We start from the raw sequence: 15,996 nt of genomic DNA on the forward strand, positions 1-15,996 counted from the left end.
ATATAATATATTGCCACCTCCGTAGTCCTTAAAAAAACAACTGTCATGTAGAAATTTGACAATATTTACACAAACATATATTTCGTGGAAGTTTTGGAAACGGACCAAAATTTTTGTGCAATGCTAATTTAAATACAATAAATTTACAGTGATCAAAATTAACAGTTTTTTAAGTAACCAGAATCGATAAAATTGAAAATGTCGGACAGTAAAAATGACACCAAACAAGGAGACGAAAAAGATAAAAGAGTAAAACTACAGGTACAAATTTAACTACTACTTACCTACTACAATTTTTTAAATAAACTTTAGTATGTGTATTCAGCATAAAAAATTTCCCTATATTATTTATCTATAAGAATACACTCAAAGATGCCTTATAATCTGATAGAATAAAAAAGTTTAAAGTATTTTTCAAACAAAAAGTTCACAAACGTACCTTATAACTTAACTTCAAATCATTACTATAATTGTGTACTTCGAACCCTCAAAGGTGGAAGGTGAAGATGAATTGGTCGAGGGTGAAGGTGGCCGCAGGAAAATGAAACGCTTCCAACTGCCAAACCTCCCACGGTGGTGGCAAGCCAAAATCATACAATATGCGTAAGTCATCTAAAAAATACTCTTTCGACTGTGTAGTACCTATTTTTCAAGTACTATCAGTTACGCTATAAATGTCAAAACCTGAAATGGTATGATTGTTTGGTTAATTATGCTTTTACACTCGTTAATAAATAGGAGACATCAAATACATCTAACTGGAAAACGTTATAATTTTTTTCATTACAAAAAATGTTCATCCCAAACCATCCAAACCTTCATCAGAACCCCTCTTACCATTTCAAACCGAACCCTGCGGATATTAATTTTTATTATCTATATCAGAGGTTTCTAAATTCTCAGAATTTGCACGTAGTGTAAACAAAATGCGTTTCTTTAGTTTTATTGCGTGATATCGAATTTTATTTAAGTAAATTAATGTTATAAGGTCGCAGAAGTACGAAAATATTGTAAATTCAAAATATTGACTAAAATATACTAAAGACAGTGAGTAGTGACTGATAAGAACGATTCGCTAATTGTTTAAAGTTCTAGAATGAAAACAATATCGTTTGTTGTGATACAATACAATGTTATATAAAAATATTTTTTTTTCTAAATATAGAATGCTGTATAAATTTATATTTTAGAATCGGCCAATTTTCATATGAAATATGGAAAAGGTTTGCCTGCTCAGCTAGTTTTATTTATAATTATTTATTTATGTATTCGAGCAACAAGTATAGCCTATAATTTTCCTGTAAAGTTTCATCCATATCCGTCCCGTTTGTACGCGAGAGACTAATAAACTGCAAACATCCATAGGTACTAAAAATCTTTCACGACTCACGTTACAACTTACACTATGTATGACTAATTTGACAGACTTCCTTACTTTAATCACAGAATCTATACATATAATAAATCTGTAGAAGGGTCAATTCTGTACATTGAAAATATTGAAAAAATAACTAGCAGGGGGTGTTACTGGATCGATACCAAACCCAAATATGTGATTAAAAAAATTTTTGTCTGTCTGTCTGTCTGTCTGTCTGTATGTGAAGACATCACGTGAAAACTACCGGTTCGATTTCGATGAAACTTGGTATAATTATACCTTATTATCCTAGGCGTAAAATAGGATACTTTTTATCCTGGAAAAATATGTAGAAAAAAAATTAATCTCAATTTTTCAGTTATCCATAGACGTTGTTCTGTAGTAGGTACCGCGAACACACGTTGCGTATTATTATAGACCTAGCCGTATTTGGGTCCAATCGATATTTATAAGATGTCATTGTCCGAGTTACTCAAAATGGAGAAATAAACCATCCACGCAAAGACCGACATCCGCGCGGACGGAGTCGCGGGCGGAAGCTAGTACATAATAATAGCTAATCGCTACAGAACGGACACTCTCCGCCTCCCGCCAAAATTAAACACTTACCTCACCCCGCACGATCAGACATAAAATGGTCCATATTTTTCTACAGGGACGATACGCAACGAATATTGACAACATTAATCAAATTGACTTAAAGTAATTTTATTATTTTGGATTTGTGATAATCGTTTTTCGTAGAAAATGGTTAGATATTGTGCTGTTTACGGGTGTATTTCATCAGAAAAACGCGAATTTTTTTTTACGCTAGTCAAAAATGTGCCAACCATAAAGCGTTAACACACACATTTGCAGTCTCTACAGTGTGACTGTCAAAACGATAATTTTGTATGGAGTGTCCGGGGTGTGCTTTAATTACTCTAGACCTAGAGTCTAGAGCGAACACCAGTCACCAACTGAAATTATTCTAGCTCAAGCTTTTGTATTCGACCGAGTTAGTTTTTTTCGGCCAACCTTTATTATAACTAGGTATTTAACGAATAATGTTTTTTTACGAATGAATTGGACAATTAGATGGATAAAGTAAAATATATTTTTCTCGTGTTATGGAACACAAAGTACCCTTTAAACTTTCATAAGCAGTATTTTATTTTAAAAAACGCTGTTAGTTTTACGACACAAACAAACACTTTTTTATCTTGTATATAAAAAATGGAAGATAGTCAAAAATACACGTGCTTTCAAATATGTTTGATGTTTTGATGAGTAGATATCACAATCTCAGAGGATGTTATTATATGAGTATTATGATTACACGTATACTCGGTGGAGCGAGGGCGGGGCCATAATTATCAGCATTATTTGTAACTAGCCGCTTTTCCCGGTTTCACCTGAGTTGACCCGGAATATAAGCAATAAAACATAAGTAGTCTACGTTGCCCAGTAAAAATGTGGCTCCCTGATGTTGAAGTAATATAATATGAACTCGATCGATTGGTTTTTTTTTGGTTAAAATGTAACAAAGAAACAATAAAAGAAATATATTAGTCTACCTGAGGTCCGTCGCTTTATTCGCGAATTACCTACTATACCGGGTTCAAAATATCGTGCGTGGTAACGAGAGTAGAATATATCTCTGTGCCAATTTCCATACAAATCCGATCTATTTTTACGTGAAAGAGTAATAAAAATCCATTCATCCACAGATCTACCCATATATGTATTTTTAGATACATTCACGCTTTTAACATGACTTTCTGTACCAAAAATAGCAATGATCTTTACAGTCAAATTATATTCTCATCTATACTAATATTATAAAGCTGAAGAGTTTGTTTGTCTGTTTGTTTGAACGCGCTAATCTCGGGAACTACTGGTCCGATTTGAAAAATTATTTCGGTGTTAGATAGCTCAATTATCGAGGAAGGCTTTAGGGTATATATCATCACGCTACGACCAACAGGAGTGGAGCCACGGGGGTGAAACCGCGCGGAGCAGCTAGTAAAATATATGGATATTTGGGATTTTATGAATACTTGGGAATAAATGCAATTGCACGTGCCGCGTTCATTGACAAAATTGTATGTGTGCATTATATGTATATTTAATAATTTTATGGCTTTGAATATTATCATAATACCTAGCGACCTCTGACTATTTTATCAATTTAGAACGTCACAATGGCTATTATCGGCCATACATACTTGCGTCTTCCTCATGTTAAGCATCCTAATTTAACATCACGTGACGAACTTTATCAAGTAACCTCGTGCAAAATTAATTGATTGTTTTTATTAAAATTATTGTTTAAATAACGTATTTGCATAAAAAAGATACATATGTAGCAAATTAATATAGAGCAAAATGTAAATCATTCTATTTTTTTTCCCGTTGAAGTTTTGACATCTTTGCTAATAGATTATTATCTGTTCGGTTTCGGTTTTAGTATTCCAACTATTTAGCAAAGCCGCGTCAAAAAGCAAATCTAGCTGACCCGGTCGCAGCCCGCGACGTTGGCGCCATCCGGGTCACCCCAGGTAAACCAGCTACGTAAATTTGCCAAGGGTCGCTAAGCTACATCACTATACAACATTAAACTATTACGACCTTTTCCCATTTTAATACTAGAACACATGCGCCTATGCACCTGTATCATTAACGCCGACGACCTCGTACATTGTGGTACATCTTCAATTCGCACGCTATTCAAATGTTTGAATTAGACGTCCATCAGTTTGGTGAGCAGATTTAATTAAAACGGCTTTTCAAACGCGAGTGTCGATAAACTTCGGTTTATGCGAGGAAAATGATCAGTGGAAGGTGTCAGGGTGCAAGATTAATGTTCGCGTGTGGAACACGTGGGGTGTGGATCGGGGTGGCTCGGGCCGTTTGCCACTTGGCGACTATAATGGAAGCAGTCATTGCACCTTGAGCCGCGCGTCGAACAGCTTGCATTAGACAAAAAGACAATGCAACGGACGTCGTCGTATGCCTCTGAAGGGTTCTGGACTACGATAGAGCTGTTAGCGGGCCGGGATAGAAGAAGATCAGCTGGCGATGTCGATGATACGCCTTATCTCGAACCTCCGGCTAGAGTCGCGTCCGCTCTCAGGTGCCTCTGTTTTATCAGTCTTCTTTGCACTTTTCTTGTCCGTAGTACTATATCACAAGTGCGACCCAATTCAAAGTGTTATCAAATGTTATTGCTTAGATTGCCTAATTAGTGTTTATTTTAGCGTTCAACACGCAGGAAGTTGTAAAACTTGGTCACAACGTAATATAGACATTTGACACCCATTCGTCTTGCTATATCTATATTCATCGTAAAATTAAGTCGGAAATTGTATAGTTGTTGACTAGGAATAAATTCTTAATCAAACTATTCTCAAACTAAGGATAGACAATTATTTACAAAGTTAAATTGCCTATTACACGGAGACGGACGAGTCGCAAACCCTCATTAATCATGATGAAACTTGCGTGTGTTTCCCTGTGAGATCACTTGACCATCTGACCACGTATTGTTATGATTTTTACAAAAAAGATAACAGTCTCGCGTCATCTTTATGAACTTCCGTTTGTTTACTTTAATCATCGTCGTGCGAAATCACTGACAATTATTAGTGATAGGAGAAAATTCTTGGAAGTCTGATAAAATCATAACAATAATATTTGTCATAAGTTTGAGAGGGATATATCAATTTTAAACAGTTACATAATATGTCTAGCGATGTTTCTTTACGTAATATGTGAATAAGTAATAGAACAATAATTAAAATAAATATTTATTTTTAAACTACAAAAAGAATCTTAAGTAAAATCTGAAAAATGCTGTTTATTTGAGAGATAACTTTCAACGTGTACTCATTGTTCTAATTATAACTTAAAAGATCGTTTTTGTACGTGAAGAAAAACAATACTTTATTACCACTCCTTACTACAATGAAGCTGATACGAATATAACTATGTGTAAACTTCTGTGAAGGCGAGATCGTAATTCGGTAGAGTATACTTGAACGTTTAGGAAACTATTAAACTGTGACGTACTCTATGAAGACTTTATTTTTAAAAGTATCACGTCTTTCCATTTTACTGCCGACAAGTCTTAACAGCGGCTCGGGAGTTTCTTATTAATTTATAAATCGATACAATTTATGCACAGCCAATGCATTTAACATTCTGTCTTGTCTGTTGAGATTATTCTACGCAGAAGTTAATCTATAATTGAAAAAAGACATTTAACGAAAATTACATTGAAATATAGTCATATAAGTAGAGACAAATGCGTCATATTTATTTCATTATCATGTTTGCGTTTATATTTACGAAGAAACGTGACCCGGCATCTCCACTTCTCCTTATTCGCGACAAAACTTTACATTGAGGAATAAAAGCAGCCGCTCCGGAGATAAGGTTATCTTTGGAGTCTTCAGGATCTTTAACCAATATTGCAACAGAAAGTCTCTCGATTTTGTTAGAGTACTTTATTTTTAATAGAGTTTTGTCTTCGATAGAGTAGATATCAACATTATAATTTTAAATTTGCTTATAAATCTATTAACGTGATATTCATAACTAGCTTCCGCCCGCGACTCCGTCCGCGCGGAAAAATTAAGATTTATTTTTTTCTACGTATTTTTCCGGGATAAAAAGTATCCTATTTTATGCCCAGGATAATAAAGTATAATTATACCAAGTTTCATCGAAATCGAACAGTTAGTTTTCACGTGATGCCTGAACATACAGACAGACAGACAGACAGACAAATATTTTTTTTTTATCACATATTTGTGCTGCTATTGCTATTTATTTTTTCAATATTTTCAATGTACAGAATTGACCCTTCTACAGATTTATTATATGTATAGATTCTTTATTATTACAAGAAATAAAAACCTGATTCAAAAATGTAAATATTATATTAGTTTATAAACAAGGAAAGTAAATAACCAATATGGCATAAACAATGGTATGCGGAGAGCAAAGCTTTAATAAAGCTTGCTATTTTATTATTGGATTCCATAAACAATATTAAATTGGCTAACAAATTTGTTTACGTAATAAATAGTCAAATATACATTACGATACTTATTATGAGTAATACTACTATTTTCTCGTGAATTATCTTACAGCTCTTTGAATAGTATTAAATATATTTGCTTCTGTATTGTTTGTTGTTGTTTTTTGTCTAAATGTTTCAACTGTATTCTGTGGTATTAATAATCTTTTTTTTTTTTTCATTTACATAATATTTATATTTAAAACAGTTTGTTAACCATATTTAATCTGTTAAAATTAATTTAAAAAAAAATATTACGTTACTATTTAATAGCATGAATCTAAAAACTCTATCATAAATCATCACAAAAGTGATGATCTACAAACGAACGTAAAAAAGATATTCCCTTTCCCAAAAGTAGGTTATGATAAAATGATTTAACCATACAGTCAATGATGTAAGATCGCATAGTTGGCAGTGTCAGAATGCTTCCGTTTGCTTCCTCAGATCTAATTCATATAACACACCACATTGACGTAATGCCCCATAAAAATGTGTACTATTTATTGGTTATGACTCAAGTAGAGTTTCATCGTTGAGATCTAAATGAGAAAGTTCTTGGCGTAACGCGTACAATGTGATTTATGACAACGCAACATAATATTTCATTGCGCTTGTTAAATAAGCATTCCAATAGGTAATAGACTAGTCATATGTTTGTTTCCGAACTTGCAAAGGCTATGATATCAATGTGTTTTGAAGAAGAACTTTTTGTAATCAAAAGTTTCAGATCAATGGAACAGCAACTTTTTATAATCTGTTTTGTTGTTTGCGTTGCAAACGTTTATTAGATAAACTATTGGAGCTTTTTCATGGAAGCATCCTCACACCTCAAATATATTATAATTACAAATGAACAAGAAAATACTGGAAAACTGTGTCTTATATTTTATAACATTGTCATGTTTGTATTAAATTTTCCTATATCATTATGGTCCAGGATCTCCCCTATAACAAAAGCTCTACTTTTTAAAAATCTTCTTAATTAAACGAGATTGGATTTTAAATATCAAAAAAATATTTATAACCTTGCTCTACAATATGATGCAAATCTAGACCTGGTTAAAGATACAACACGCACGGGGAAATTCTAAAAGAAAAACACCTGTACTCTATACTACGTGACGGGGAGTCCTTTCAGCGAAGCGGAGTAAAATTGGTTTGCAAGATCAAATTTTTCATGTATTTGCAATTATATGACGCTTCTAGAAAAAATAATCAATACACTTCAAGATATTTCCTAAAAAGTGTGCTAATTTGTTACACAACCACGTGTATTTTGTTCGATCATATAAAATCATAAAAATAGGCTAAAATAAAGATCGAAAACGAATTATTTATTAATGAAATTTCTGATTTTGGAAATAATTTTTATATAAGGATATGTATTTTGATGTACTGCAGAAAACGTGCTAAATTTTGGTTTTCTACTGAAGCCCTGTAATTATTAAATACATATTATATCTCAGAACTTAACGTTGCCCAGCGTTTTCTTTACAAACCGCGCTGCCCGCTACCCCGCCAGTCCTGATCAGGCGCTTGCTAACGTAGGACCTGTGTCAAATTATCTCCGCTCGATTTTAAGTTTTGAGTAAAGATAAATTATTGAAAATGGGTAACAAAACAAACAAAATTCGGAAGAAAGCAGTGTCAGTATCACAAAAAAGGACAGGAAAAGAGAACTAGTATGTAAATTGAGTAATATGATAAAAACGTAGTTACTTGATGCCACAGAATAAAAATATCAGTTGGTCATAAAGTTTCACCTCGTATGCTTTTATTTCAAAACGATAAAAGCTGCGTTACTGTGAAATAAGAGTTTAGTTTATAATAATTTGTTTTATATATACTAGTGGTCCGCCCCGGCTTCGCCCGTGGTACATATTTCGCAATAAAAGGTAGCCTATGCCTTTTCTCGGGTATCAAAATATCTCTATACCAAATTTCATGCAAATTGGTTCAGTAGTTTAGGCGTGATTGAGTAACAGACAGACAGACAGAGTTACGTTCGCATTTATAATATTAGTATGGATCTCTCCATACTAATATTATTATTATTACGTAATTGGTGTATTATTTGCATAATTTTGGGGTATAATTATTAATTACAGTTGTTTATTTTAAGGAAAAAAACAATAATGATTATTTGTTAAAAAATAATTGATAATAGTCAAATAATAATGATTATTGACTAATAATAATTATTAATCACTACAGTAAAAGTTCCTTATTGGCGGGGTATATGTTCCATAAAATATATGCCTCGAATACAGAAACCGTGAATACGGAATGGTAATTATTATATGGGATTATAGGTTCTACGTTATACGTTCCTAGGTGACGATTGAGATTTTTTTCGTGTCTCATTTTTTTTAGTTGACATTATAAATTTATAAACTAGGAAGAGTGCAGTAGACGTTACTCGATCACAATTATTTTTGTAACGAATGTGAAAGACGAAACCTATAAAACACGCAAAGCGGCTTTTACTATAAACGGAACTACATTTAAAAATATACTTTATTTATTGAGTTATAAGGTTGCTTCCATTCTGTTTATTTACATTCTCAAAAACATCAATCGCGGCAAAGGCGGCTTGCGACAAAGGCGGCTTGGGTCAAAGGCCTCGGCGATATCATTAATTAACAACATAATATTATGTACTTTAGGCTAACTTGTAATAAGATCTATTTTACTTTCTTATTAGTCCATTTGACAAGGATATTGTGTTAGATACCTATTGGAATAATTTTATTATTATGTATGTACTTATTAAATCCGCGAATAAAAAAATTTTTAGTCGCGAATATAGAAATTGGGTCGCATTTTTTTAATTCCCGAATAGTGAAAACGCGAATAAAGGAAGCGCGAATAAGGAACTTTTACTGTATAATAGATGATAATAGTTAGTTCATAATCATTGTTATTATAGTTCATTGAAAAGTTACATTTGGGGTTGCGTTTTTTAGGAGGACGCATTTTATTTTTTTGATGTGTAGGGGGGGTTAGTGTGAAGCTATCACCAAGTTTGTGGGGTCGCCACCCTTGTCCCACGGCCGCCATCTTAAAAATAGCGCTTAATATGGTTTTTATGATATATCTCTTAAACTATTAATCTGATAAAAAAAAATTGTCAACATTATTTGTTGCAAATTAAATTTTCTACAATTTTGGTCCAGTAACTTTTTGTCATAGAACTATAAATAAAAATGTTATGAGTGAAAATGTTCAGAAATTAGCGATATTTATATTTTTCAATAAAACTTTTTTTTTTTTATAATTTTACGAAGAAATAATATCAGACCATTTTTGTAGATTGTTGTAGTATTGTAGTTATATTGTAATACACGCGCTCTATACTATTCTAATATAATACTCTAAGCTTCTACTGGTAGCAGCAAGTAATATTTATTAGTTACACCAAGTACTTCCATAATTATGTTGTGCTAATTAATAAATTCCTAGTACCTACTTATCTCAGTTTATAAAGTTGTAAATGATTTCTTTATTTACTTTTATATTTACAATCTGACACAAACACTTTTACATTGCTTACATAATAAAAATTGATCACAATTTACTTTTGATATAAGTATTTTACACTGTGGCATAGCGCTAACGTTACGAAAAACAAACGACGCGAGGAGCGCGAGGAGCGCGTGTCACGCGAACGGCCCCGCACACCTCACCTCCAATCTTGCCTCGCGTTGAAATACCTCGCGTTAAACCCGCGTCAAACCGATGACGTAGATATTGCGTCGTCTCGTGTTATTTAGAAGATGTTGAGTGTAAACATTCTGAAAGACTGGAACACTCACTAATGTTATTTTAAACGGCCGTTGAAGGAAACACCTTGATCACCGGATAAACAAGCTGGAGTATGCCATGTTGTATCCAATAACTTTTCAAATAGAGACATTATTATACTGTATGTCATTAAGATTTTAGTCCAGTTACTTTTTTATAAGTTTGTTTATTTATCAAATTATTTTAATGTATGTTATTTCATATTATGTTTACTTCAATTTTTTTTATTACTGTAAATTAATGGTACATGGTGGACTACAACTCAGATGATAAAGAGTAAATAGTCCGACATGCGAGGTCCGAAAGGTTTCATTATTACTTAAATCTTAAATTGGGCTCTATATTCATTCGTTACTGCTATGGAAACAAAATATTTAACGAAAATTTCAAACGATAACCTATTGTTGTCTAAGGTCGTTGTTTTGCATTGAAATACAAACGCGAATTTTTTAAGGAGATAATAAAGGCATAAAAATGTTTTCAATTCTAGCATGTGCAATATTATCTTGGATTTTAAAATACGCGTATAAGGTAAATATTTTGTAATAACTAAAAATATTGTAAACATTGACGCAGATTTATCATTTCATGTTATAAAATAGGGTTTCAAACGTTATGTACCTACCTACATAATTGTAAAAAGGCGCAATCATCAAGAAAGACTCTTTATTTATTCTGAGGGCATAAACGTTACACTTTATGATCATCGAGTGTAAGTAGCAGTATGAAAGCACATAAACATACAATAAAGACAATAAAAAATATGAGTATGAATCATGCAATCTTAATTTTTTTCAAAAACAAAAAAAATCGTTTACTGTTAACGTACTTATAAAAAAATTAATATGATATAAAAGCTAGTCATGATTTAAATTGGCGGGTACGATAATGTTAATGCAGACAACATGTCTATTTTAGCTTTTTGAAAGTCACAAGCTTCATTATATGGTTGGATTAATTTCTAGTGCCCATTAAATTTGCAACAATATTTTATAAAGCCTGTTTCACAATGTGATAGTCAATTGTGTAATCTATACTCTATACATACATGTTAAATCTGTAGAAGGGTCGATTCTGTACATTGAAAATATTGAAAAAATAAATAGCAGGGTGTTACTGGATCGATACCAAACCCAAATATGTGATTGAAAAAATTTTTTGTCTGTCTGTCTGTATGTTCAGGCATCACGTGAAATCTAACGGTTCGATTTCGATGAAACTTGGTATAATTATACCTTATTATCCCGGGCATAAAATGGGATACTTTTTATCCTGGAAAAATACGTAGAAAAAACAATCTTAATTTTTCTTAATTTTTCCGCGCGGACGAAGTCGCGGGCGGAAGCTAGTATAAAAATAATTTGATGGATAACAGTTAGCTTAATTATAACTTAATGATCATTCCTTTCTTTTACGATTGTTAATATACTTTAATTACGAGTAAATGTACATTTATACTCTATCTATACATTCTTTTATGTGTTTTACATAGATTATATTTAGATAAAATTCAAATTTAAAAATATAAATTATTTTTATTTAATAAGTTACTTTCTTTTCTATTCTCGGCATGGACTACCTATTAAACTAGATACTTCTATATTATAAAAGTTATTATCAATAAAGAATAAGAACTATAATAATCTATAAACAAATGTTACACATTAGAGTTTTGTATTTTATAGGTAGTTCGTTATAATTACGACAATAAATAGATCATTGATAAAGAAACATGCTTTAGAGCTTTTCAAGGTCCTACTACAGACTAGATTGGAATTCACAAATAGTACAATTGAAAGTCAAAGCCCAATTATGAATAAATCTCACAAATGCTCATTACTAAGTCATGTATGACCCTTTGAAAAGCGCTTTGTCACGAAACCTAAAGGTTTGTACTCATAGCTAAAAGAAATCATATTATACAAATATGACTCTTTGTTAGTTATAAATTCATTTCAAAACCGCAAGTGTAACTTTATTTTATAACGCATTCTCGGATTTTTATTAGTCTTTAACTGTATCAAAAATATTCAATAAAACGATTAGAGAAAAAGATGCATTACGTATGATTGCAAATATCTAAAACATCTGTCTCCCCATACAAAAGTTTATAAAGCGAATCGTATAAACACATTTCGCTCGCGGTGTTTCATCGGATTCACTCGCGAATTCAATAATAGCACTCTATTAAATTTCATTTCCTGATTACGGTCGTAAAATTGTGTAGCTATTGCTTTATCAAAGAAAGCGATCGGGTATAAACGCTTCCTTAGACGCGAATTTGAACATGATGTGTTGGCTGGGGTCGTGCCATACTGTGCCAGGGCCATCGTATAGCACGGCAATGGTCTCAACTATGACACGGGCGTCAAAAGTACTAAAACTTTACGGCGAAGGAGCCAGACGTCGAGTATCAGCAGCAGTGCTGTTTCTAGTTTGTATTCAAAACGAACGGCCAAAAATCGGAACGACCTCAGCGGTAAGTTTATTGTTTTTATGTGGGTCAGTTTGTATACGGATTACATGCTTGTTAAGTGATAATGGGGTGAAGTATGTTGCATTGGTAGACTACAAAATGCCGATATTTTTTCATGGCGACACCCTGTTAAAAATTACACACAGGAAAAATATACTACTCGTACACTAATAATAAGTTTAAATTTGTTTTTAAGATTATAAGATTATCTGAGTAATATCCGTTATTCTAAGGCTTCTATCGCCTAATTAACCGTATTATGTAATTAGATCTGGTGTTAATAGTTCCATTAAGGCGACCCCAATCAATACTTTTATTCTCACACCATAATATAATGATTATATATTTTATCACGTTTTAATTGCTATATTAATTGTCGTATTAACAGCTTCGCGCATCCCCATGTCCGCGCCCGCCTGGAGAAGCATATGGGCTCGAACCTGGTGCGGCTCACAGATAAGAGCTACATGACCGAGCTGGAAGAAAGGATCCGTGCAGTCAACGAAGAAAACCTCAACAAGAGGATATCTAGTAGAGTCGTAAGTGCCACGTATTCAAATACAAAATTATCTACTACTAATCTAACCGTTTTCATTAATTGCTTATATTTATGAGTAGGTCGCGACCTATCGATACATATGATAAACCTGTAAGATAAGAGTAGGTAGTTTAGATAAAAATTAAAAAGATCAAAGTTGAAAAATATTTCGAAATGCATTAAATAACCTAATTCTAACTTGCAGCTCGATGAAATGGAGAGATTGAAGCGTCTCATCCTAGTTGGGAAGACGCCGCTCAAGGAATGTCCTCCTGAGTTGTATAACCATCCTGTTTTCGTATTTTGGAGGATGGTGAATAGGGAGGTCGCCAAGGCGTCCAAGAAACGTGCGGATGCTTACTACAGGAAACTAAAAGCTTCACAGAAATTCGACCAAGTAAGCAATATATTTTCTTTTAAAACACATATTTTCGAAGTCACAGACTAATCTAGATATTTCTAATATATAATATTTTGACCTTTGTCCCTTGCTGGTACCTACTGCAAACTAAGAAACATTATTTAACTCTTCGCAAATGGGATTTGATATAACTTTGTATGACTCGCATTGTATTATAATATAATATTATTTATAGTTAGAAAGGGATATAGTTCTCAGTACTCTTGTACTAATCTCTTCAATATTTATTGTACATTCATATATAAAATATAAAGAGTTACTTTAAATCTTTTTTCAAAACATTTGTGAACTATCGTAAAATTATGTTGTTATGCAAATTATTAAACGTGTTTCGTATATAAAAATAATTTGCCTCTATTTTGTGTCCCAGGCTCTTGAGGAGGAAGCAGAAGCTGAGGTAGCGGAAGAAGAAAATGAACAATTAAGCGCTGAACAGCTGCTCGCTAAATGTCATGAAGAATTAGAGGAACTCAAACAAGCTGACATCGAGAAAGGAGTGCGCTTCACAGACGAGCAATTTGCCGTGCTGAAATATGAGACAAATGATGTTAAAACTTTGAAAAGCCTTACAGTATGTATATTTTTATAATTTAAATAGATATGTTAAGTAAATTCAAAACGTGTTTAAATAATAAATACTATAATAAATAACGGAAAATGCAAAACATAATAAAATAATAACTTCGTGCATACGAATATACTTCGCTCTTTGCTATTTAACCAAATATCATATTCATTTATTGACAAAGTTAATTCTCTTGTACCGATATCAAAGTCGTAAAAACTAAAAATGTAACCAGTCTAATCAAAAACATTTAAATAACTATTTACGACACTCCAATAAAGTTAACAATGAAGCTTGTGATTTAACTGCATTAAAAATGTATGGCGGCGCTGTAAAGACGACACTTAGTGCATGCCAAAATGTAAACCCGAACAACATAAGCTCATTTTATTGGCTACACTAGAACCAAAACAATTGATAGTGATAGAACCATCTGGATGAACTCATGCGGCTATTAAGTCGGGTTGATAAAACCATATCGAGACCCTAATAATCATAGAGTACATACTCGATTTCAATCCGGATCACCTTTGTTATATCAGACCTATGGACGGCTTGTGTCAAACCGGATTGAACCACATACTGCCCAGTCTATCATGACCCTTAAATAGTTACACAGACTGATAAGCAATGTGATACATATAATACTCGTGTATGACTTGTATTTAAAGCCAAGCGTGATCATTCAAGTGAACTTTGGCTGGGCCCTATCACGCCCTATCTATATAAATTATGCTTTTTCCCTATCTTTTTTTAAACTTCTGAAAAATATAGTTTAATAAACTTTTTAATTTTTTTCTTATACGAGTAATGTAACATTATGTTGACAACTTTATATTTTCATATAACCAATCGGTTAAAGTATTTAACAATCCAGAACTTAAATAAGCTTTTAATTAATCATTCTTAACATATTTATTTAATTGATATCATTCATAGTTGGAAACATCATTCAGTGTAAACCTTAACATATTTAAAAGAACGATTTAAAAGCATTTACATTTTAATCCACATAATAATCCACCAGCATTTACGAACTAGTCTGTTTACATAAAGTCAAATTATAAGTTTGTTTTGATTTGTTTTATTATTGTTTGTATTGTGTTTGTGTAACAATTCAAATCAAGGTTATTGTGCATAATATGCACTTAATAACCTAATAATATACTGATAATACAATGAGATGATTAACCTCGTCTGTAAACTTTTGGATTATAACTAATAGGTTTTATGTACTTTTGCGAAAGATCTCCTTCATACAATAACGTTTTAAATAGTTTTGAAAGAGATGTGTGTTCAAATGTGCTGTACACTAATGTATAACTTTGTTAAGCATGATGCTCATACATTTTATTTTTGAAATGAAATATTTTATACGTTGCATGATAATATTTCGTAATAGCTCTGGTAATTGTTTTGCACAATGGACATGACTAATTATCTAATAATTATATTCTCTTTTTCAGACCGTAGATGAATTGTATGCTCTGGCGGATAAGATCATCGGCACAAAACGTTTATAAATAAATATCAACCATAAATATTCAATATACCGTAAGCAAATGTTTATTTAACTATATTTTTAACTGTATTTGTGTTTATTGTAAAATCAAAAATGTATCATTAGCTAGTATAAGTATATGTCATGTTCTAGAAAAATAAATTTTATACACCCAATAGTGTGTGTTCATTTTTTTAATTATCACTTCATTAAGAAATGTATTATTTGCGTGACGCAACTTTCGAATT

At 32.3% G+C, this 15,996-nt stretch overlaps 1 protein-coding gene across 1 annotated transcript; it reads left to right on the forward strand.

Annotated features, from left to right (window-relative positions):
- The first annotated feature begins 173 nt into the window (after positions 1–173).
- Positions 174–15,810, forward strand: LOC123706428. The gene is made up of 6 exons (XM_045655700.1): positions 174–261; positions 494–603; positions 13,112–13,262; positions 13,467–13,658; positions 14,053–14,253; positions 15,714–15,810. The coding sequence occupies exons 1-6, from the start codon at positions 199–201 to the stop codon at positions 15,768–15,770; spliced, it is 774 nt and encodes a 257-aa protein (XP_045511656.1). The 5' UTR covers positions 174–198; the 3' UTR covers positions 15,771–15,810.
- Positions 15,811–15,996: the final 186 nt, after the last annotated feature.

This window comes from Colias croceus, chromosome 3 (genome assembly GCF_905220415.1).
Source record: "Colias croceus chromosome 3, ilColCroc2.1".
Classification (NCBI taxonomy): Eukaryota; Metazoa; Arthropoda; class Insecta; order Lepidoptera; family Pieridae; genus Colias; species Colias croceus.

Coding starts and splice junctions, on each gene's coding strand:
- LOC123706428 (XM_045655700.1), top strand. CDS start 199: ATGTCGGACAGTAAAAATGACACCAAACAAGGAGACGAAAAAGATAAA. Junction 604..13,111: donor GCCAAAATCATACAATATGC/GTAAGTCATCTA, acceptor TCGTATTAACAG/CTTCGCGCATCCCCATGTCC. Junction 13,263..13,466: donor AGAGGATATCTAGTAGAGTC/GTAAGTGCCACG, acceptor TCTAACTTGCAG/CTCGATGAAATGGAGAGATT.